At 44.0% G+C, this 24488-nt stretch overlaps 1 protein-coding gene across 1 annotated transcript in view; it reads right to left on the bottom strand.

The window, feature by feature from the left end:
* The window catches only part of syngr3a (synaptogyrin 3a), a 73037-nt gene that overhangs the window by 4697 nt on the left and 43852 nt on the right, over positions 1–24488 (bottom strand). Inside the window, exon 3 of the mRNA XM_078558665.1 lies at positions 6905–7050. Within this exon, the coding sequence (XP_078414791.1) occupies positions 6905–7050 (146 nt within the window). The remainder of the gene's footprint in view (positions 1–6904; positions 7051–24488) is intronic.

The raw sequence follows: 24488 nt of genomic DNA, 5'->3' as shown, positions 1-24488 counted from the left end.
CTGGACAATATCCAGGCTTGGGCTGACTTTTGGCAAGTAACATTTGCACCACACAAGTGTCAGGCAGTGACCATCTCCAACAGAAGAGAATCCAGCCATCGCCCCTTGATGTTCAACGGCATTACCATCACGGAATTCCCCACTATCAACATCCTGGGGTTACCATTGACCAGAAACTGAACTGGACTAGCTATATTAATACTGTGGCTACAAGATCAGGTCAAAGGCTAGAAATCGTGTGACGAGTATCTTACCTCCTGACTCCCCAAAGCCTGGTTACCATCCACAAGGCACAAGCCAGGAGTGTGATGGAATATTGCCCAATTGCCTGGATGAGTACAGCTTCCACAACACTCAAGAAGCTTGATACCATCCAGGACAATGCGGCCGCTTGATTGGCACCACATCCACAAACATTCACTCCCTCCACCACCAACGCATAGTAGAAGCAGTGTGTACCATCTACAAGATACACTGCAGAAACTCACCAAGGCTCCTTTAACAGCACTTTCCAAAACTATGACCACTGGCATCTTGAAGGACAAAGGCAGCAGATAGATGGGAACGCCACCACCTGGAAGTTCCCCTCCAAGCAACTCATCATCCTGACTTGGAAATATGTCACTGTTCCTTCGCTGTTGCTGGGTCAATATACTGGAACTCCATCCCTAACAGCACTGTGGGTGTACCTACACCACGTGGACTGCAGCAGTTCAAGAAGGCAGCTCACCACCACCTCAAGGGCAATTAGGAATGGGCAATAAATGCTGGCCTAGCCAGCGAAGCCTACATTCCATGAATGAATAAAAAAAAACCTGCCCCCACCCATCCTCCTTACTTAACTATGGGAACTTGTGCCAAAATTAGGAGAGGTGTCCCATGGACTAGTCAAGCAACAGCCTGACGTAGTTGTAATCGCAGAATTAGACCTTTCAGTGAACGTCCCAGACTCCTCTGGCACCATCCTTAGGTACGTCTTGTCCCAAGGCAGACCTACCAGAGGTGTTAGCACAGTGGTATACAGTTCAGAGGCAGTGACCCTTGAAGTCCACAACATTTGACTCTAGACTCCATGAAGTTTCAGTGCCTCAGGTCAAACATGAGCGAGGAAACCTGCTGATTACCAGCTATCGGCTTCCCTCAGTTGACGTATAGCCTCACAATAAGGGGTCAGCCATTTAGGTCTGGGATGAGGAGAAACGGCTTCACTCAAAAGGGTTGTGAATCTTGGGGCTTCTCTACCCCAGAAAGCCATGGATGCTCAGTCGTTAAGTATATTCAACACAGATTTTGATAGGTTTTTGGTTACTAAGGGAGGGATGTGGCGATTGTGCGGGAATGGGGAGTTGAGATAGAAGATAGCCCTGATCTTGTTGAAGGGTGAATCAGGCTTTAAGGGCCAACTCCTGTTCCTATTTCTTAAGTTTACACCTTCACATTGAACACTGATTCAAAGAAGCACAGCAAGAGCACAGGATTTACTCTGGATGGGAGGACTTCAATGTCCATCACCATTACTCATCAAGATGACTGAGTCCTGAGGGACATTGCTTGTAGACCGGGCTTGCAGCAGGTTGTGAGCGAACTAGCGTGAGGAAAAAATCTACTTGATCTCATCCTCACCAACTGACTTGTCGAAGATGCATCTGTCCATTACAGAATTGGTGAGAGTGACCATTGCACAGTCCTTGTTGGGGCAAAGTTCCATCTTCATACTGAACATACCTTCCATCCTATTGTGTGGCAGACCATTGTTCTAAATGAGATAAATTCAGAGCCAATCCAACAGCTCAAAACTGGCCATGAGGCACTGTAGTCATCAGCAGAACTGTATTCAACCACAATCAGCCACCTCATGACCCAGCATATTACTCATTACCGTCAAAGCCAGCGAACCAACCCTGGTTCAATAAGTAGTGTAAGAGACCATACCGGGCATACCTAAAATTGAGGTACCTTGTCAAGCTACAGAAACAGGAATCAGAATGCCATAGACTGAACTAAACAATCACTCAACTAATGAATAAGATCAAAGCTCTGCAGTCCTGCCACATCCAGTCGTGAATGGTGGTGGACAATTAACCTTCAACGGGAGGAGAAGGCTCCATGAACATCCTCATTTTCAACAACGTGAATCCCAGCGCATCAGTACAAAAGACAAGGCTGAAGATTTTGCAATCAACTTCAGCCAGAAATATCAAGAAGATAATTCAACTTGGTCTCTCCTGCGGTCTCTACCATCATAGATGCCAGTCTTTAGCCAACTTCATTCGCTGCATGGTAATATTAAGAAATGGCTGAACGTACTGGATACAGCAAAGGTTAGTAGCCCCAACAACAGCCTAGTTATAATGCTGGAGACTTGTGTTCCAGAACTAGCCAGGCTTCTTGACAGTACAGCTATAACACTGACATCTACCCAGCAAGGTTGGACTTGTACCTAGCAGAAAGGAAAATGGTTGTGGTTGATGGAGGCCAATCATCTCAGCCCCAGGACATCACCACAGGAGTTCCTCAGGGTAGTGTCCTAGACCCAACCATCTTCAGTTGTTTAATCAATGGCCCTCTTTCTATCATAAGGTCAGAAGTGGGAGATGTTCACTGATGATTGCACAGTTCAGTACCATTTGCGACTCCTCAGATACTGAAGCAGACTGTGTCCAAATGCAGCAAGACCTGGACAATATTTAGGCTTGGGCTGATAAGTAGTGAATTACTTTATACCACACAAATGCCAGGCAATGACTGCCTCCAACAAGTGAGAATCTAACCATCTTCCCCGACATTCTACGGCATTACCATTGCTGAATCCTCCACTAACAACATCCTGTGGATTACCATTGACCAAAATCTTAACTGGGTGAGCCATATAAATACTGTAGCTACAAGAGTAGGTCAGAGGCTGGGAATTCCGTAGCGTGTAATTCATATCCTAACTCACCAAAATCCGTCCACCATCGCTACAAGGCACAAGTTAAGAGTGTGTTGGAATACTCTCAATTTGCCTGGATGTGTGCAGCTCCAACAACACTCAAAAAGCTCAACATCATCCAGGACAAAGCAGCTGCTTGATTGGCACTCCATCCATTACCGTATGCATTCTCTCCCTCCCCTACTGGTGAACTGTGGCTGCAGTGTATAGCATTGACAAGGTGCACTGGAGCCACTTGCTAAAACATCTTTGGCAGCATTTCCCAAACTCATTACCTCTATCACTAGAAGGACAAGGGCAGCAAGTGCAAAGGAACACCACCACCACCACCGAGTTCCTATCCAAGATTCTGATTTGGAAATACATTGCCACTCATTTATTGTCACTGGGTCAAAATCCTGAAACTCCCATCCTAATAGCATTTTGGGTGTACCCACACCACATGGGCTGCAGCAGTTCAAGGTGGTTCACCACCACCTTCTGAAGGGCAATTAGGATGGGCATAGGAACAGGAGTAGGCCATTTGGCCCTTCAAACCTGCTCTGCTGTTCAATAAAATCATGGCTGATCTGACTGTGGTTTCAATTCCACTTTCCTGTCTGCCCCCCATAACCCTTGACTCCCTTGTCTATCAAAAATCTAACTCAGTCTTCAATAATTTCAATGATCCAGCCTCTACTGCTTTCAGGGGAAGAAAATTCCACAAGCTAACGACTTTCTGGGAGAAAAAAATTCTCCTCAGCTCTGTCTTTAAAACTCTTAGTTAAACTGTGTCCCCTGGTTCTAATCTCCCGCAACGAGGGGATAATATGCTGGACTTGCCAATGGCACCCACTAACCTATGAATGAATTTTAAAGATCTGTACTGAACCAAACCTAAGCTACGCTGTTCCAGTTTCAGGCTTAAACTATTTAAAACAAACTGGAGAAAATTTGAAACCAGGAGTTTTCTTTCTTCTAGGAAGGATATATTGACTTTGGAGGGAGTGCAGTATAGGTTTACCAGAATGACATGTGGAATCCTCGGGCTAAATTACAAGGAGTTACACAAACTGATCTGATCGAAGTTTTCAAGATATTAAGGGGAACTGATAGGGTAGATAGAGAGAAACACTGCTTGGGGAGGTTAGGATTGGGGCTGTGCGGAATAATCTAAAAATTAGAGCCAGACCTTTCAGGAGTAAAATTGGGAAACATTTCTACACACAAAGGTTATTTCTTAGAAATTTGAAACTCTATTTCACAAATATCATTTCATACAAGTTCAGTTGTTAATTTTAACTCTGAGATTGATAGATATGTTTTAAAGGTACTAAGGGATACAGGACAAAAGTGGGTATAAGGAGTTAGGTCATGTATCAGCCATGCTTCAGGCTACAGGGGAGTGCAACTAGCCAAATAGCTCTTACAGAGAGCCAGCATAGACATGACAGGCCAAATGGCCTTCTTCTGTGCTGCAAGCATTCTATGATTCTATTCTATCATACCAACCTTTCACTTTGGCAAGGTGGCAAAAGTAGAAAGGATAATTTGAATATTTCAGATTTCAGCACAAGGTAATCATGATGGTGATTTGCTCATCCCAATTGGATAATTTATATAACTGGAACCTTTATCATATGTGATTTAGTTACATTTACGATTTGAATTTATTGTGTCAGGCATTATTTTAATTTTGTGTGAGTTATTAACGCAAAATTTTGAAATGTCTTTGAAACTACATACTTTTGTATTTTCCTCACAAGCTAAAATAAGCTTCAAATTCCGAACCATTCAGTAAAAGACTGATGTGGTTAGCTTTGTGTTTCTGCTCACAGGAAATTAAGTTGACGTATTGGAAAATGTGATAAAAGCAAACTGTCGAGACAATTAATTTGAGGTGTCTGTGTTAGGCATGATGTCAGGCACTGAGCAGCTAATTACCTGGTCTCATTAGAGCACTGAATGAAGTAAGAAGTTATTAATAATTTAATGATTATTATCTCACGTGTTAATGACGTTAAAACTGTATTCTGACAGGGTGAAGTGAGTCAGTTACTTTGTTAACAGTCAGAAAGACTGGTCTACACTTGTGGAGATGATGAAGGTTGAGGCACAAGTCTTTGAACATCTTCCGCAAATCCTATATTTTTAAATTTGTTGAAGGCAAAGAGAGTCAAGTAGCCCTGAAAAAAAATGTGATGGAAAAGTGGATAGCAATTCCAAATAATAGAAATTCTTTTAAAACATATACAGATATTACATAAGCTGATGTGTTTGGTAAGACTGCCCAATTTAAGCTTTGATCTTTATGTTCCATTTTACCATTCTCAGAACGGCTGGGCATTGCAACTTCTGTAAATGAACTCTTCTTTGAAGAAAGATGTCTGAAATATGCCAGTTTTAAAGGGTGGAGTTTTATCTGATTCTTTTTATACAATACTGTGAGTCTAGGCTGGGCCAATTGGTACAGCATCAAGAATTGTGCAATGATCTCTCCCAGTAGATCAGTTGGTGCATACGCTGTCCAATGTGTTACTTAGCTATGTGCATCAGGAAAGTCCCAGTTTTGTTTCCAAGCCTGCAACAAGTTGTCTCATTTCAGTCTTGGCCACAATAAGGAGCACTGCAAATGGCTCTGGTAACCTGGGTTAGGAAGCTGCCAGTGCTCGCTGCTGATCCCTATCTAGTATGTTGGATGACTAACAATGCACCGTGAAAATGTGCACTGAAAGAGTCAATGCTGTCAGAAGGAGGAGGAGAAAAATTGGGAAAGAAAGGAAAACAAGTTCTTAATTTTAAAAAAAGAAACACAAAAAATGATAAAAAGCTATCACCAACATCAGTCAAATGAGTGCAAAGAAGAGAAGTGGGAAGAAAAGATTTGACAAAGGGAAACAAATTGTTGTACCAAGCTCATTTCTTCAGAGCTTCTTTAAATAAGATTCACACGAAAAGATTCATTGAAATGGGCTCTGAGGTTTGTGGGGCATTACTACTTTTTAACTGTAGAAGTATGATTTTAAATAGAGATGGTTATGTAGAATATATGGTTAATGCTGTCAAAGCAGTTTTATTTTTGAAAGATTCAAAGCCTAAAACAAATTGCTGTACAAAGTATGTTGTACTGTGACATTCTAGATCACTTTCCTGTGAGCACCTTAAAACCAAAATCTGGCAACTGCATTGACAACATTTACCAAGTTTCTAAAGATAATTGTGGCTATTAGAGCAGGTCAGAGGCTGGGTCACTTCCTGACTCCCCAGAGCCTGTCCATCATCTACAAGGCACAAGTCAGGAGTGTGTTCGAATACTCCACATTTGTCTGGATGAGTGCAGCTCCCACAACACTGAAGAAGCTGAACACTGTCCAGGACAAAGCAGCCCACTTGATTGGCATCCATCCACCAGCTTCAACATTCATTCCCTCCACCACCGACACACAGTAGCAACAGTGTGTGCCATTTACAAGATGCACTGCAGCAACTCACCAAGGCTCCTTTGACAGCACCTTCCAAACCCGTGACCTCCAACACTTAGAAAAGCCAGGGCAGCAGATACATGGGAAAACCACCACCTGCAAGTTCCCCTCCAAGCCACTCACCACCCTGACTTGGAAATATATCGCCATTCCTTCACTGACACTGGGTCAAAATCCTGGAACTCCCTTCCTAACAGCACTGTGGGTGTACCTACACCACATGGACTGCAGCAGTTCAAGAAGGCAGCTCACCACCACCTTCTCAAGGGCAGTTAAGGATGGGCAATAAATGCTGGCCCAGCCAGCGAAGCCCACACCCCATGGAAGAATAAAACATTTGTAGAACTTTGAAACATAAAAACTAGAACAGGATGTTTATTTCATGGCATAAAAATGGAATGGAAAATTCAATTCTCTGTTACATTTGAACAGGATATGCGGGTGCATGATCCCCAGTTTTTAACTCCAGATGCAAGAATACATGGTGCTGGAAATACTTTTCAGAACTTACCCAGGACAAAATGGAAAAGAAGGAGAAGGCAATGGCAGCGCGAGCAGCATCAGCTCCTTGAAGGAGGGGAAGGTCTTCTGGTGAAGTCAACTGCCACTGATTTTCCAAAAAACAGAAGCTAACAAACCACAAGAATGTCCACAGTCCTGGAACAGATTTTAAAAGAACAAAAAGTTAACGAGCAGTTCAATAACTTGCAGGAGTGCTTTAGGATTTTGGAGTTAACTTGGCTTTGTGTGTGTCAGGTTGTTGGGTCAGTCTTGTCACATACAGCCACAGAAATTTCATTCACCAACATGTAGTTTTAGTATGTTCATGTTAGTGCCAGAATCATGGTCGCACTTTTATCTCTCAGTCAGAGGGCTGTGGATTCAGGTCCCTCTCCAGAGACTTGAGCACAAAAGCCTAGGCTGCCACTTCACTGCAATACAGAGGGAGTGCTGCAGACCAGGCCATGCTGTCTTTCAGATGAGATGTTAAACCAAGGCCTTCGCATTATGCAGCAGAAATAGACCATTCGGCCCATCGTGTCTGCACTTGCTCTCCAAATAAGCATTATGACTTAGTGCCATTCTCTTGCCTTTTCCCCATGCCCTTGCACATTGTCTTGATTCAAATAACCATCTAATGCCCACCTGAATGCCTCGTTTGAACCTAACTCCACCACACTTCCAGGCAGTGTATCCCATACACAAACCACTTGCTGTGTGAAAAAGTTTTTTCTCACATCACATTTGTTTCTTTTGCTAAATCACTTTAAATCTATGCCCTCTCATTCTCAATCCTTTTATGAGCAGTAACAGTTTCTCTCTACCTACTCTATCCACACCCCTCACGATTTTGAACACCTCTATCAAATCTCCTCTTAGCCTTCTTCTCTCCAAGGAGAACAGTCCCAACCTATGTAACTGAAATTTCTCAACCCTGGAACCATTCTTGTAAACTTCATCTGCAATCTCTCCAATACGATCTCATCTTTCCTATAGTGTGGTGCCCAGAACTACACACAATACTTCAGCTGAGGTATAACTAGTGTCCTATGCAAGTTCAGCATAATCTCCTTGGTCTTGAACTCTGTGCCCCTATTAATAAAGCCCAGGATACTGTATGCTTTATTAACTGCTCTCTCCACCTGTCCTGCCACCTTCAATGATCTACACCCATAATCGCCCAGGTCCCTCTGCTTCTGCACCTCTAAGAATTGTACTGCTTATTTTATATTGTCTCTCCATGTTCTTCCTATCAAAATGCATCACCTCACACTTCTATGCATTGAACTTCATCTACCATCTATCTACCCACTTCAACAACTTGTCTATGTCCTTTTGAAGTTCTACACTGTCCTCATCACAGCTTACAATGCTTCCAAATTTTGTATCATCCACAAACTTTGAGACTGTCTCCTTCACACCAAGATCTAGATCATTAAAAAAATCAGGAAAAGCAAGGGTCCCAATACTGACTCCTGGGGAGCTCCATTATAAACTTTCCTCCAGCCCAAAAAATATCCATTAATCATTACCCTCTGTTTCCTATTACTCAGCCAATTTTGTATTCACATTGCTACTGTCCCTTTCATTCCATGAGCAATAACTTTTCTCACAAGTCTGTTGTGTGACACTGTATCGAATGCCTTTTGAAAGTCCATGTACACCACATCAACAGCATTCCCCTCATTTACCCTCTCTGTTACCTCTTCAAAAAAAAACTCCAGCAAGTTAATTAAACACGATTTCCCCTTTAGAAATCTTTGCTGGCTCTTCCTTATCAACTCATTTTTCCATGTGACTACTAATTCTATCCAGAATAATTGTTTCTAGAAGCTTCCCCATCACTGAAGTTAAACTGACTAGTCTGTAATTGCTGGGCTTATCCTTATAACCTTTTTTGAACAAGGGTGTAATGTTTGCAATTCTCCAGTCCCCTGGTACCTCTCATGAGTCTAGGGCAGACTGAAAGATTATGACCAGTGCCCCTGCAATTTCCACCCTTGCATCCTTCAATATGCTTGGATGCATCTCATCGGGTCCTGGTACCTTGTCAACTTTAAGTACTGACAGTTTATCCAATACCTCCTCCTTATCAATTTTGAGCCCTTCTAGTGACAGAGTTTCCTCCTCTGTCACCATGGCCTGGGTAGCATCTGCTTCCTTGGTAAAGACAGATGCAAAGTATCCATTTAACACCTCAGTCATGCCCCCTGCTTCCATGTGTAAATCCCCTTTTTGGTCCCTAATTGGCCTTTTCCTCCTTTTACCACCCTTTTACTATTTATGTGCCTATAGAAGACTTTGGGATTCCCCTTTATGTTGGTTGCCAAACTTTTCTTAGACTCTCTTCACTTCCCTAATATGCCTTTTCATCCCCCCTCTGAACCTTCTGTATTCTGCTTGGTTCTCAATTGTATTTTCTACCTGACACCTGTCATAAGCACACTTTTTCTTCTTTATCTTAATTTCTATCTCTTTTTTCATCCATGGAGCTCTGGATTTGTTTGCCCTACCTTTCCCTTTTGAGGGAATATACCTTAACTGTGCCCAAACCATTTCTTCTTTGAAAGTAGCCCATTGTTCTTCTACAGTTTTTCTTGCCAACCTTTGGTTCCAGTCTATCCAACCCAGCCCCATTCTTGCCCCACATTGAAGTCGGCTCTCTCCCAGTTAAGTATTCTTACTCTGGATTGCCTCTTGTCCTTTTCTACCATTATCCTAAACGTTGCCTTGTGTGCCCTCTTGGATGGATGTAAAAGATCCCATGGCATTATCTTGAAGAAATTAAGAGATGTTATCCTGGCTAACATATATCCCTCAATTAAAAGGAATAGATTATCTGATCATTATCACATAATCATTTGTAGGGCCTTGCTGTGTGTACATTTGCTGCCACGGTTCCCAGTGACAACAGTAACTACACTCAAAAGATACTTTGTTGGCTGTAAGTGTGCTTTGGAATGTCTTCAGGTCATGAAAGGTGCTATAAAAATGCAAGTCTTCATTTTCTTTTGTAAAGAATTGATATAGTCTCAACCATGCTTGATTCAAGAAAAGATATATCACAATTTATCCTTTTATTTTCTTAATTAGAAGAACTGCTGCATTTCTTTTTATAGCAGATTTTCTCAGTGAGCTATTCATTAACTTGTCCTATGCTCTTATGTTTAGAAACTGCAGTTCTTTGCAGCTTTGAAGTGTCATGTACTGTACAGTGCTTTCAGGTTTGATTATTCCATTCGCGATCTGTAGAACTTCTCCCTTAATGAGCATGTATCTTCCTCTGACATCTCAAACAACACTCCTGCGCACTCCTCAACCTCATTCCCTTTCTCTTAGAATTAATGTCAGCTTAAGGTTTTGTACAGAGAATTTCTCAAGCCTCATAAAACGCACTTTGCGACACCTTAATCATTTGTCAAAATGTAAAATCCAAGCTTTTTCCTATTAATGATCACCACTGCATACTTAAAATTCTGGAATCACTTTCAAATATTTATAGCAGCAGTACATTCATGAGGTTTTTTTTTTGTCAACCTTGACTGACTAAATACTGTACAAGTGTGCTGTTAGAACAAGGACGAAGACAAATTGCAATTATATGCCCACTCTCAGATATATGTTTTTGAATAAACAGTGAATTATTGTAACAACAGCTGTGTTCAAAATAATAACCACAAGCACATGTTAAACTGCAGCATTATAAAATCTTAACCACCTACACTAACAGAATGTTTATTGCTCTTGGGGCAAAATTTCCACTGATAAATGTGTTGAATATAGGTCTGTATGCAACAATCTTTTTCTTCAGCTTTATGAATCAGGGCTCCCACTTCTAATTGCTTTCAGTCCTGGCTGAAAGACTTCGCCCAGCCACTGGTGCCCATGAAACTGGACCAACAAGCATGTGTTTGTGAGGAGCAAGAAAGACAAAACTTAGTTGAAGAAAAGTGCCTTGGGGGAAAGAGTTCCTCTCTATTCTGTTTGCAGTAAAGTTGTAAAGGTGTTTAGAAAGAATATGCCCAAGCTTGTCTGATCAAATGCTGTTAACCCATTAAAATAATAACAACAGAATAAAATGCTAGTCTCAGTATCGGATTGTCTAAAAATACAACTGGTTCACTAATATTCTTCAGGGAAGGAAATCGGCCAACCTTATCTGGTCTGGCTTACATGCAACTCTGGGTCCACAGCAAGACAGTTGACTCTTAACTGCCTTCTGAAATAGCCTAGCAAGTGGCTCAGTTCTATCAAACCACTACAGAAAAGTCAAAGAAGAACAAAACCCATGGACAAACCAGTAGTGAACTAGAGAATGCAAATAACAGATGCATACCAGGCTGAATCGACACTGCAAAGTCCTCCTCACTAACAGCTGGGGCTTGTGCCAAAATTGCGAGAGCTGTCTCACAGATTAGTCAAGCAACAACCTGACCAGCCATACTCATCAAATCATACCTTACAGACAATGCCCCAGACACCAACATCACCCCTGGATATGTCCTGTCCCACCAGCAGGACAGACCCATCAGAGGAGGCAGCACGTATTCAGTCAGGAGGGAATGGCCCTGCGAGTCCTCAATATTGAGTGCAGACCCAATGAAGTCTTAGGGTATCAGGTCAAATATGAGCAGGGAAACATCCTGATGATTATTGCCCTCCTCAGCTGATGAATCACGTTGAACACCATTTTGAAGAAGCACTGGGGGTGGTAAGAGCATAGAATGTACTCTGGGTGGGGGACTTCAATGTCCATCACCAACAGTAGCTTGTTAATATCATTACTGACTGAGCTGGCCGAGTTCTGAAGAACATATCTATCTGACAGGGCCTTTTGGCAGATGGTAAGATAACCAGCAAGGGGAGAAACCTAACTAGCCTCATCCTCAGCAATCTGCCTTTTACAGATGCATCTGTGCATGACTGATCACCAAACAGTCATTGCAAAGATGAAGTCCTGTCTTCACAATGAGGACATCCTCCATTGTGCTTTGTGGCACTACCACCGTGCTAAATGGGATAGATTCAGAACAGATCTAGCAGCTCAAAACTGGGCATTCCTGGCACAGTGATCCATCAGCAGCAGCAGAACGGTATTCAATGACATTCTGTAACCTCACTGTCCAGCATATCCCTCACTCTACCATTACCATCAAGCCAGGGCACTGAGCCTGGTTGTCATGAAAATATAATAATTCTCATAATATTATTGTGATTTATTGAAACGTGGGTTAATAGTGGGATTTAACTGAATTGGAGACAGCTGGTCTGGGAGCTTTGATGTATCAAAAAAGCTGGGATTGAATTGCTAAGTACGTAAACATGGCTGAAGTTTTTGAATGTGGGGTGTAAGGAAAATTTGCATTTTTAGATAAACCAGAGTAGTTTGAATTTCAAAGAGATGGTAAGATGTTACATCTAGCCACAAACAGCTAAGCCAACCAGTGTGTTTATTTTTCCCAAAGGTTACTGATAAAATTAGTAACATGAAAGATTTATATTATGAGAAAAGTAAAGTTGCAAAAACATATGGGAACAATGGAATTTGCACTAAAAGGGAGGAACATGTATAAAGGAGATGAGACTATGTGTAAGCGGAGAAGGCATACTAATATCTAACACAAGTGTGAAAAGCCTTCAGCCTCTGAGCATCAAGTTACTGTCTACAGGAACCAAGGCCAAAAAAACTCACCTTGACTATCATTGTCCAGGGTATCATGTTGCTTTGCCTGGGTCTGTTTAAATCTATTTGTTTTTACTGTTGCCTTAACTGGGGTGTAACTGGAAACCAGATTAATTAGGGGTTTTGGGAGTTATTATAGTAGTAATTTGTAGACCTATGTATGTGCTTGAAATATTTTCTTTTGTTAATAAATGTTTCATTTAGTTTTCTAAAAAAACCTCTGAGGTCATGGGAGACTTATTACTACTGAATTCAAGGCACACATCTCAAAATAAAATACAAATTGCAAAATCGTTGTGACTGCGTGATCAAGTTTCCTTTGTGGATTTGATCTGCCTGACACACATCATCTGCTGCGTCATAACAGTGGTTCAATGAGGAGTATAGGAGAGCATGCCAGCAGCAGCATCAGACACATCTAAAAATGAGATGTCAACCAGATAAAGCAACAATACAGTACCATGTGCATTTTTTAAATTCATTCATGGAATGTGCGCTTCGCTGGCTAGACCATGATTTATTGCCCATCCCTAACTGCCCTTGAGAAGATGATGGTGAGCTGCCTCCTTGAACCGCTGCAGTCCATGTGGTGTAGGTACACCCATAGTGCTGTTAGGTAGGCAGTTCCAGGATTTTGACCCAGTGACAGTGAAGGAACAGTGATATATTTCCAAGTCAGGATGATGAGTGACTTGGAGGGGAACTTCCAATTGGTGGTGTTCCCATCTAACTGCTGCTCTTGTCCTTCTAGATGATAGTGGTCGTGGGTTTAGAAGGTGCTGTCAAAGGAGCCTTGGTGAGTTCTTGCAGTGCATCTTGTAGATGGTACACACTGCTGTGTATCGGTGGTGGAGGGAGTGAATGTTTGTGGATAGGGTGCCAATCAAGCAGGCTGCTTTGTTCTGGACGGTGTCAAGCTTCTTGAACGTTGTGGGAGCTGCACTCATCCAGGCAAGTGGGGTGTATTCCATCACACTCCTTGTGCCTTGCAGATGGTGGACAGGCTTTGGGGAGTCAGGGGGTGAGTTTCTCAACGCAAGATTCCTAGCCTCTGACCTGCTCCTGTAGCCACAGCATGCTGAACAGCATAGGCGGCCTGCTATAGACAGAGCTAAGCAATCCCATAATCAACTGATCAGATCTAAAATCTGCAGTCCTGCCACATCCAGTCGTGAAAGGTGGTGGACATTAAATAATTAACTGGAGGACGAGGCTGCACAAATATCCCCATCCTCAATGATAACAGAAAATGCTGCAAAAACTCAGCAGGTTTGGTAACATCTGTGGAGAGAGAAACAGAGTTAACGTTTCGAGTCCGTGTGACTCTTTTTCAGAGCTGAAGAGAGGTAGAAATGTGATGGATTTTATACTGTTGAAGAGGGCGTGGAGCGTGTGGAGCAAAATAGAAGGTCAGGGATAGGTAGTAGCTCAGGAGAGATTCACCAAACCCAACTTCCCCTCACCTCCCCTGTCGACATTCCATAGGGACCATTCCCTTCGTGACACCCTGGTCCACTACTCCATCACCCCCAACTCCTCATCCCCTTCCCATGAGACCTTCCTATGCAATCACAGAAGATGTAACACCTGCCCCTTTACCTCCTCCCTCCTCACTGTCCAAGGCCCCAAACACTCCTTTCAGGTGAAGCAGCGACTCACTTGCACCTCTTTCAATTTGGTTTACTGTATTCGCTGCTCACAATGTGGTCTCCTCTACATCAGGGTGACTAAACACAGACTGGGTGACCTTTTGCTCAGTCCTCAAGCATGACCCTGACCTTCCTTTTGCTTGCTATTTCAATTCACTATCTTACTCTCATGTCCACATGTCCGTCCTTGGCCTGCTGCAATGTTCCAGTGAAGCCCAACACAAATTGGAGGAACAGCAAATTATCTTCCAGTTAGGCACTTTACAGCCTTCTGGATGTAACACTGAGTTCAAATACTTCAGACCATGAACCCTGTCCAACATTTTGATCATGTTTTTCAATTTTTCTCCCAAACCCCCTCCCCTCACAGAGAAAACTTGTTCTAACCTGTTGTTATGTTCTGCCTTCAGAGAGCACTGACCTTTGCTCTGCTATGAACACATTCTGTTTTCCGACCTTAATGCCACTATTAGAACTTTCTTTAGTCTTTAACACTACCATTAACACTCCCTTAGCTTGCATCCATGACATTTTTGTCAATCTCTCCCGAACTCCCACCTATCCCTGACCTTCTATTTTGCTCCACCTGCTCCATGCCCTCTTCAACAGTATAAAATCCACCACATTTCTACCTCCCTTCAGCTCTAAAGAAGAGTCATACGGACTCAAAACGTTAACTCTGTTCCTCTCTCCACAGTTGCTGCCAGACCTGCTGAGTTTTCCCAGCATTTCCTGTTTTTATTTCAGATTTCTAGCATCCGCAGTATTTTGCTTTAATCCCCATCCTCAATGATAGGGGAACCCAGCAGTTCAGTACAAAAGTCAAGGTTGAAGCATTTGCAACCATCTTCAGCCAGAAGTGCCAAGTGGATGATCCACCTCAGTCTCCTCCTGAGGAGCCCAGCATCACAGATGCCAGTCTTCAGCCAATTTGGTTCCTTCCACAAGATATCAAGAAATGGCTGAAGGCACTGGATACTGCAAAGGTTATGGGCCATGACAACATCCTGGCAATAGTACTGAAGACTTGTGCTCCGGAACTAGCTATGTTTCTAGCCAAGTTGTTCCAGTACAACTACAACACTGGCATCTACCCGACAATGTAGAAAATCCTGTCCACGGAAAACAGGAGAACTCCAATGTTGTCAATACTGCCCCCATCAGTCTTCTCTCGATCATCAGGAAAGTAATGAAAGGTGTCGTTAGCACTGTTATCATGCAGCACTTACACAGCAATATAACCTGCTCACCAATACTAAGTTTGGGTTTCACCAGTCACACTCATCTCCAGACCTCATTGCAGTCTTGGTCTAAATGTGCACATAACAGTTGTGCTCAAGTAGTGAGAAGTGAGTGACTGCCCTTGACATGAAGGCAGCATTTGACTGAGTGCGGCATTAAGGAGCTCTAGAAAAACTGGAGTCAATGGGAATCAGGGGGAAAACTCTCCACTGGTTGGAGTCTTACCTAGCACAAAGGAAGATGGTTGTGATAAAAGCAAAATACTGTGGGTGCTGAAAATCTGAAATAAAAACAGAAAATGTTGCAAAAAACTCATCATGTCTGGCAGAATCTGTGCAGAGAGAAATAGCGTTAACGTTTCGAGTCCAGTATGACTCTTTAGAAGATGGTTGTGGTGGTTGGAGGTCAATCATCTCAGTCCCAGGACATCACTTCAGGAGTTCCTCAGGGTAGTGTCCTAGGCCCAACCATCTTCAGCTGCGTCAATGACCTCTCTATCATAAGATCAGAAATGGGGATGTTTGTTGATGATTGCACAGTGTTCAGTGCCATCTGCAACTCCTCAGGTACTGAAACAGTCCCTACCTTCATGCAGCAAGACTAGACAACATTCAGAATAGCTGACAAATTGCAAGTCACATTCGTGCCAAACAAGTGCCAGGCAATGACCTTCTCCAAGAGAGAATCTAACCATCTTCCTCGACACTCAATGGCATTGCGATCACTGAATCCGCCACAATCAACATCCTGGAGTCACCATTGACCAGAAACGTATAAATATATAAATACAGTGGCTAAAAAAGCAGGTCTGCTGTGAGTAACTCACCTCCTGACCCCCCAAAGCCAGTCCACCATCTACAAGGCACAACTCTGGAGTGTGATGGAATACTCTCCACTTGCCTGGATCAATGCAGCTTCAACATCACTCAAAAAGCTCAACACTGTCCAGGATAAAGCAGCTCGCTTGGTTGGCATCCCATTCAGCACCTTAAACATTTATTCCTTCCATCACTGGTCCGCAGTGGCAGCTGTGTCTGCCATCTACAAAATGTGCTGCAGCAAATTGCCAAGCCTCCATTGACAACACCTTCCAAACCCGCAATCTCTACCATCTAGAAGGACAAGGGCAGCAGATATATGGGAACATCACCACCTGGAAGTTCCCCTCAAAGCCATTCACCATCGTGACTTGCAAATATATTGCCATTCCTTCAATATCACTGGATTAAAATCTTGGAACTCCCTTCCTAATAGTACTGTGGGTGTACCTATACCACATGGACTGCAGTGATTTGAGAAAGTGGCTCACCACCACCTTCTCAAGGGCAATTAGGGATGGACAATAAATGCTGGCCTAGCCAGTGGTGTTCACATCTCATGGACAAATTTTAAGAAGTGAATGGATTACTGTCGTCATTTTGACTGGAATGCTGGCTCTGTGTTTCCAATGGAGTCGCAGTTGACAAGCAAAAAGCTTTCTTAATTTGTTCTGAAAAAAAATGTTATTTCTGTAAAAGCCACCACATACAATGGGATACTATAATATAATGGTTATGATACTGGATTAGTAATCCAGAGGCTTGGACTAATTATTCAATAAAACATGAGCTCAAATCCTACCATTGAAGGTTAAGAACTCAAGTTTGTTTTATTTTAAAATCTGGAATAGAAAAGCTTCTATCAGTAAAGTGACCATGAAACTATTAGGTTGTTATAAAAACCCAACTGGTTCACTATTGTCCTTTAGGGGAGGAAACCTGCCATCCTTACTTGATCTGGCCTATATGTGACTCCAATTCCACACCAACACAGTTGACTCTTAGCTGCCCTCTGAGGTGACCTAGCAAGCCATTTACTTGCATCAAATCAATTCCAGTGTTATCGGAAGGCTCACCACCATCTTCTCAGGGCAATTTGGGACGGGCACTAAGTAGTCAACTACAGCCTTGTCAATCACACCCATACCCTGAGAATGAACATATAAAAAATGCTACCACAAAAGATTTGAAATAAGAATTTGTTTTAAAGGTCTTGACACTGTGTTTTCCTTTGTGTCTCATAAATTTTGTAATTTCCTGCACTGTCAACTTGAAGGCAGCAATACTGCAAATGGATGCAGCAATCATCCATAAACTAGCATTTCAAAAAACCTAACCACAATATTTACACCTTGTAGTAATCTAGGTGCATAGCTATACATTGAACTGGAGTAACAGGCACCCTTAAAAATCATGGTGATTATGAAGAAACATTTTCAGTGATGTAATCTTCTATCAAAGTGCTATTATGGTCTGCCACCTATGAGGAGATATTCTTGTTTTCATTTATTTTTCAGCCTTGTAGAAACCTACTGTTTAAAGCTTCCCTTGCTGATCACATTGCTGACAACTTTGGTTACAGGCATGCCTGGGAGCAGATCTGTAGGGTATCCCAGCAGCTGGTCCAAGCCTACATGTTGACTGGAAGGCACCGCAGCCAGGAAATGTCAGTAGCAGCTGAGCACCCAGCAGTGTCTAATTCTGCTGACTTTACTCTGGCTCAGACGCCTTCAGTTTGCCATCTGGTCTCAATACAAATATATGAGATTCCCTGAAGTCACATGTGGTGAGACTCCCATGGTTCAAGCAGCTCCCTGGAAAGGAGAGATAGCTCAATGGTAGGCTCTGATCAGATTGCAAAGACACTTCTGCATTGACTGATTACTATGGATGGTAGGCACACAGCACTGGTTTATGTAAGTAACAACAAAAGCACAAATGTGGGTTTTAAGAGATGAGTGGAGACAGGGGTGAAGTCGGGTGATGTTACAGAGGTGGAAATAGATGGTCTTAGCAGTGGCACTGATATGAGGTGGGAAACTCATCTTGGAGTCAGATGTGACACCAAGATTATAAATAGACTGACTTAATCCCAGACCGTTGCCAGAGACAGGTATGAAGTCAGTAACTGGTGAATGGGGTTTGAAGCAGGAACTGAAAACAATGGTTTCAGTCTTCCCAGCATTTAATTGGGGGAAATATCTGGTACAATAGCAAAATACGGCAGATACTGGAAATCTGAAATAAAAATACGGTAAATACTCAGCAGGTTGGGCAGCAACTGAGGAGAGAAAAACGGAACTAACGTTTCAGGTTGATGACCTCTTGTAGCTGGCTCATTTGGTTGGTAAACATGTATAATGGCTGAATCTTTCCCCATAAAAAACAAGGGGCAGAATTTTACGGCAGCAGGATTTTACCTCCCTGCTGAAGTAAATGGAGCTAAGACTGGCTTGCTGCATTTTATGGTCCCGTCCCCGCCCTGACAGGGCTGTAAAATTCTGGCCAGGCTGTTCCAGCGAGATGCTGTGATTTTTAACCCCTCCATTTAAATATGCAAAAGATTTACTGTTATAGCAATTGTATTACATCGATGAGATTATCATTGTCCTTCTGTTCAGGAAACCAAGAAACCATCCACTATGTTCATCAGAAAGCAAGAGCCACCATGGGAAGAATTTTCCCCCTGCTTTTGGGGGGGGGGAGTGGGTGCATGCGGACGTGCCTCCAATCGGCACCCACAATTGGGGGGGCGCCGCCATTTTCTGTGGGCAGGCCAATTAAGGACCGCCCAGCGTGACATCTGCCAGGAAGCGCTATGCGCTCCCTGTGTGGGCAAGGGGGGATTCTCTCAGCCGAGAGTGCGCTCTTTCGCACATGCGCGTGGAAGAGCGCACTGATCTCCCTGAGGCTAAGTGCTGCCTCAGGGAGATCGGCGCCAAATTTAAAAATGGCGACGGGGCAAAAATAATACTTGCGTGACATGTTCCCTTATGTGACACTGTCACATGAGTTGGGACATGTCCATCACTTTTAGTTAATCATTTGTTAAACTTTTAAAAACCCTCATGAAATCCCATCCCACCCGTGGATGAGGTTTCATGCTTTTTCTGAAGCCCGCCAGGGCTCCTGGCCTGCCCGCCAACCTTAAGGTTGGATGGGCCGGTCCATTAATGAGCTTAATTACTTTTTAAATGGCCTCAATTGGCCGTTGACAGGTCGGTGGGCGCACAGCTGATTCGGCTGCGCCCCCACTGACCTGAAAATTGAAATGGGGCGCAGTGACGTCGGGAGTTCCGCCCAACGTCATCCCGCGTCATTTTACACGTCGGCAAGCGGGCCCCGCCCTAAATATCCTGGCCCATGACTTTTGATAAAGATAACCATAGATTCTGTTCACTTTCCTACCATTGCCAACAATTTCTTGCTTTTGTTTCAAATTTCCACCTTCTGCTGTATTTTTTTTGATTTATGAGTCATTCTAATTTGGCCTGGGAAAATTTGGGAAATTCCCCCTCAGCAGCTGGTTTTGACATCAATTACATTAAAAGTTACAGAGTGATTGATTCAGTTGTTTTTCCAAAATTCTGGTGGCTGATTCAAACGGGAACTAATATTGAGGGTGAAAACTTGATTAGACTCATTATTGGGCGTGGGGATCACAATGGGCAATTGCCCCACGCTCAGTCCCGTTGAGACATCAACTGCTTGTTAGCAGTAGCCCACCTGCTGCTGACTGGCTGCAGGCTCAGCAGGGGGCCCAGGAGCGTGCGAGGCTGGCATGATGTGCAGCTATCCTGTACTTCTTAAAGACAGCCTGTCCCTCTTAAAGAAGTGTATTCAGGCTATGACATCTGCTGGAACAGTCTGAAAAGAAGGAAAAGAGAGGGCTCCCAGGTTCTCTGATGCTGCATTGCAGGCCTTAGTCCTGAAGGTCAAAAGGAGAGACCATGGGCTTGATTTTCAGGTCCTGTTGGAGCTGGGGTTGGCAGGTCGGTGATAAAAATAGTGCCGCTGGTCTGCATGTTAGATGAAGGGCGGGCTCCTGAGGTGGTAGGGCCAATAAGAGTCCCTCCAGTATTGATTTCTCAGCATCCCCAAATTCCCAGATGTTGGAGCTGCTGAGTCAGAGGAGAGACAGCCTGCGCCTCAAGTGGGAGTTACCCTCTGTGAAGACTTTTTGAAAAACTTTAAAACAGAAAGTGGCCACAATTGCACAGCTGCTGTTGTCGAGGGCTGCCTGTGGTCACTGTTGTGACCATCATAACATGTTAACTGCGGGAGGGTTTAAATCAATGATGGAGCACTGCACTCCCACACCCCAAACCCCGAGGTCTGCCATTGGGAAGCCGCCTCCATGCATTGGCCAGGCTTCAGCTGCTGCAGGGGGTGGGGGGGTGTGTGCCAGCTGATTGGAAAATTCCAGTAGGCCTCGGAACACTAGCCTTAAAACGCCCTTTAATGGACTTAGTACACTGAAGAGTCATACGGACTCGAAACTTTAACACTGTTTCTCTCTCCACAGATGCTGCCAGACCTGCTGAGTTTTTCCAGCATTTCCTGTTTTTATTTTGACACACTACTTGTCACTTGTGAATGGGTAATCTTCACCCTGACTCCCCCACCACCACCGGGGGACCTGCCAACAAGCTGGCACGCCACTCTCCAAAGCCAACTTTCCAGCCCTCTCCACTCCGGTACTGCCTCCAATATGATTCAAAAATTCTGCCTCAGATCTCTAGAGGAGGGTTGGAAACATTGAATTTCTGACTCTGCTTGCAACCCATTCTTCATTGCATTCACTCTGATGTCTGTCAAAAATCTCCCAATGTTCCCCCATCTTCATCTGTGTTCCCTTTGGGTTCTCCCTGGTTTCTTCTGCTTTCCATTCCAATAGTATCCAGCTTTTTCCTTCCACCGCATTTGTCCTGTCCTCACTTTTCAGAAGTTCCGCTCTTGTCTACTCTCATTAGCATACTGTGGCAATACTGGTATCAGGAGGCAATGATTTCTGGGTTTATCTTGAACATTATTTTCATATATTTCTATCACAGAGTAAAGTTTAATCAGTCTAGATTTCTCTCAGTGTATGCCAGCATTCTAATTCCAGGCCTGGTACTGTGCCCTGTCTGAAAGTTACTTCCTTCTAATCAAGTTCAATAGCTTGTATAATTTAATTTAATCTAATGCAGGGCTTGTGACAATTGACGTCTTGTGCAAGCTCCCGATATCTATTAGTTTTTATTTATTTTTGAATAAAAAGAATAATTAATTTTGAAAATGTATTTTGCTAAAGCCTTTATTTTTAGGAAGACCCAGGAAAATGGTCTAAAAACTGCATAGATTATTTTTGCAGTTATTAAATAACAAATATTCCTTTGAAGAGATTCTGACAGCCTCGTACATGATGCTTGGTCAGGAGCGGCCTGCAGAGCTAGGCTGTAGGGCACAATAGGAAGGCAATCTCTTCCTCACCCTGTGTAGCCTGTTATCCCACAATTCGAGTCCTCGCAGTCGGCACAAAAGATGAACCTGCTCCCAACAGAAATGATGTAATGAATCTCAATGGCGAAGGAGGGAGAAACAGGGCAGCTTTTTCCGGTTGGTGAGCGGGGGCGGGGCCCTCTCGCCGACGCGTAAAATGACGCCGGGTGACATTGGGCATGCGTCTCGACATCTCTCCGCGTCTTTTAGATTTTCAGTTTGGCAGGCACGCATCTGACTCGGCTGCGCGCCCGCCAACCTGTCAACGGCCTATAGAGGCCATTAAAAAATTAATTGAAATGATTAATGGACCCGCCCGTCCAACCTTGAGGTTGGCGGGCAGGCGAAGAGCCCAGGCGGCCTTCCGAAAAAGTATGAAACCTCATCCACGGGCGGGATGAGGTTTCATGAGGGATTTAAAATTTTCAGAACATTTAAAAATAAAACTAATGGACATTTCCCAGCTCATGTGACAGTGTCACATGAGGGGACATGTCAGGAAATTTTTTTTTAACCTTTAAAAAAATTTTTATAACTTCAACCGATCTCCCTGAGGCGGCACTTTGCCTCAGGGAGATCTGTGCGTGAAAGAGCGCACTCTCGGCTCAGGGAATCCCCCTCCCCCCACCCGCACAGGGAGCGCTCAGCGCTTCCGTGCGGACGTCACTCTGGGCAGGCCTTAATTGGCCTGCTCACGTAAAATGGCGGCACACCCCCGACCGGGGGCACCGATCGGGAACCCGCCCGCCCACGCCCGCTCCCGCACAAACCCACCCTAACGGGGGGGAAAATGCTACCCACAGAGGGGCAGACAAAATGCTGTAAAAGAAGGATCTGCAAAGTTTGGTAAAAGAAATCTATTTTCTTCCTGGCAGCTAATTTGATACCCTATTCATGGTGGACAAGGGGGCACATTAAACAGATGTATGATCTACAAAGGACTGAAGTGTTATGGGCAGGCAGGAAAATGGAGTTGAGGCCATGATCAGATCAGATCAGCCCTGAGCTTATTTGATTGATGCAGCAGGTTAGAGGGGCGAAATGGCCTACTCCTGTTCCTAATTCATTTGTTCTTATATTCTTCCTGAGAGTCAAGGATGAATTAGTCCTCTCACTCCACTCCCCTTGCCCTCACTTTTAACTTTGAGAAGAGAATTGTATTCCTTGCACTGGTCCTTTTAGATTTCTAGTTAAAGCAAAATGGGAGAGATTGTTAGGTATCTGATCAGGATCTTTCTACTTTATAGTGGTTCTAAATTAAGGAAGTGCATTAAGGCACAGCTAACTTAAAGGAAGGGAGAATTCGTAAGTTTCTGTGATTAAAAAATGGTATGCCTTTCACAAGTGAAACAGGTGGATATCATACTAAGTTTTTTTTAATTCTTTCATGTGATGTCGGCATCACTAGCAGGGCCAACTTTTGTTGCCCATCCCTAATTGCCCTTAATTTGAGTAACCTCTTAGGCCACTTCAGAGGGCAATCAACCACATTGCTGTGGGTCTGGAATCACAAGACCAGGTAAGGGTGGCAGATTTCCTCCCCTAAAGGCTACTAGTGAACCAGGTGGGTTTTTACAACAATTGCTAATGGTTTCATGGTAACTCTTACTGAAACTAGCTTTTAATTCTAGGTTTTAATTAAATTTAAATTCCACCAGCTGCCATGATGAGATTTGAACCCATGTCCCCAGAGTATTAGCCTAGGATTACTAGTCCAGTGGCATTAGCCTACACCACTGCCTCCCCATTGAGTTAGCAGAGGGACAACCAGAGCCCAATCTATACAGGCACTGCTCCCACTGCTCAACTCATGTGGTCCATTTCACAATAGAAGTATTTTAATGTGGAGCCAGGAGGAGTAGCAGTGCACCCCCCAGCTCCAACATTGCTCCCGCCAGCCATTTTTGCATCCTTCCCCCTCCCTCTCCCCCGCTGTTCTCATCCCTCCCACCAGGGTGACCAACTCCCAAACGTCAGGGACATTTTGGCATTGCTGGCAAACCTGTAAGAGTGGGGTGGGTGCTAAAAGTGTGAATGAGGGCAGGGAGCCTGTAAGCAGAAGGGGGAGGTGGTTGAACCAATAGAATGTGGGGTGGGAGGTCTTCATAACATGCATGATACCATCACCACATGACCCATGCTAATGCTCTGATACTGGCAGCTCTTAACACTCCCCGCGACCACCCACTGGAAAACCCTGCTCAGGGATCACCAAGCTGCTGCAGGCAAAAAGAATTCAGCGAGAGGAATAATCCGGGGAAAAATGCACCCTGGGAGGCCCTGCCCAGGACACAGGACAGCATAGTGAATTACAGGCCAGTCCCAGCAAATCCAAGATGGTTGGTCACCCTACCCCCCCATCTAACCCTGACTTGCTTGAGAGCCACTACCTCTATCAGCGTCCACAATACTGCACACTCCAGGAAGATAATCCTGTCCCTATTACTTATATATAGGGCAGAATTTTGCCCTTGGCGTGCGGGGTCGATGGGGGTGGCCAGGAAGCTGACTGCTGCCTGCGACCGACAGCGCTCCGCGATTTTACGGGCCAATTAAGGCCTGCACAGCGCGATACATGAGCAGCAGCACTGAGCGCAGCCTATGCGGGCAAGGGGAGAAGGGCGAGCAGGCCTAGTGTGCAATTCGCTCATGAGCGCACTGAATAACCTCCCTGAGGCACGGAGCTGCCTCAGGGAGATGAAGAAAATATTGAAAAAA

The sequence above is a fragment of the Cetorhinus maximus genome, chromosome 15 (genome assembly GCF_964194155.1).
Source record: "Cetorhinus maximus chromosome 15, sCetMax3.hap1.1, whole genome shotgun sequence".
In the NCBI taxonomy this organism is placed as follows: Eukaryota; Metazoa; Chordata; class Chondrichthyes; order Lamniformes; family Cetorhinidae; genus Cetorhinus; species Cetorhinus maximus.
Note: the sequence above shows the minus strand (reverse complement) of the source record. Positions and strands in the feature narration are given on the sequence as shown.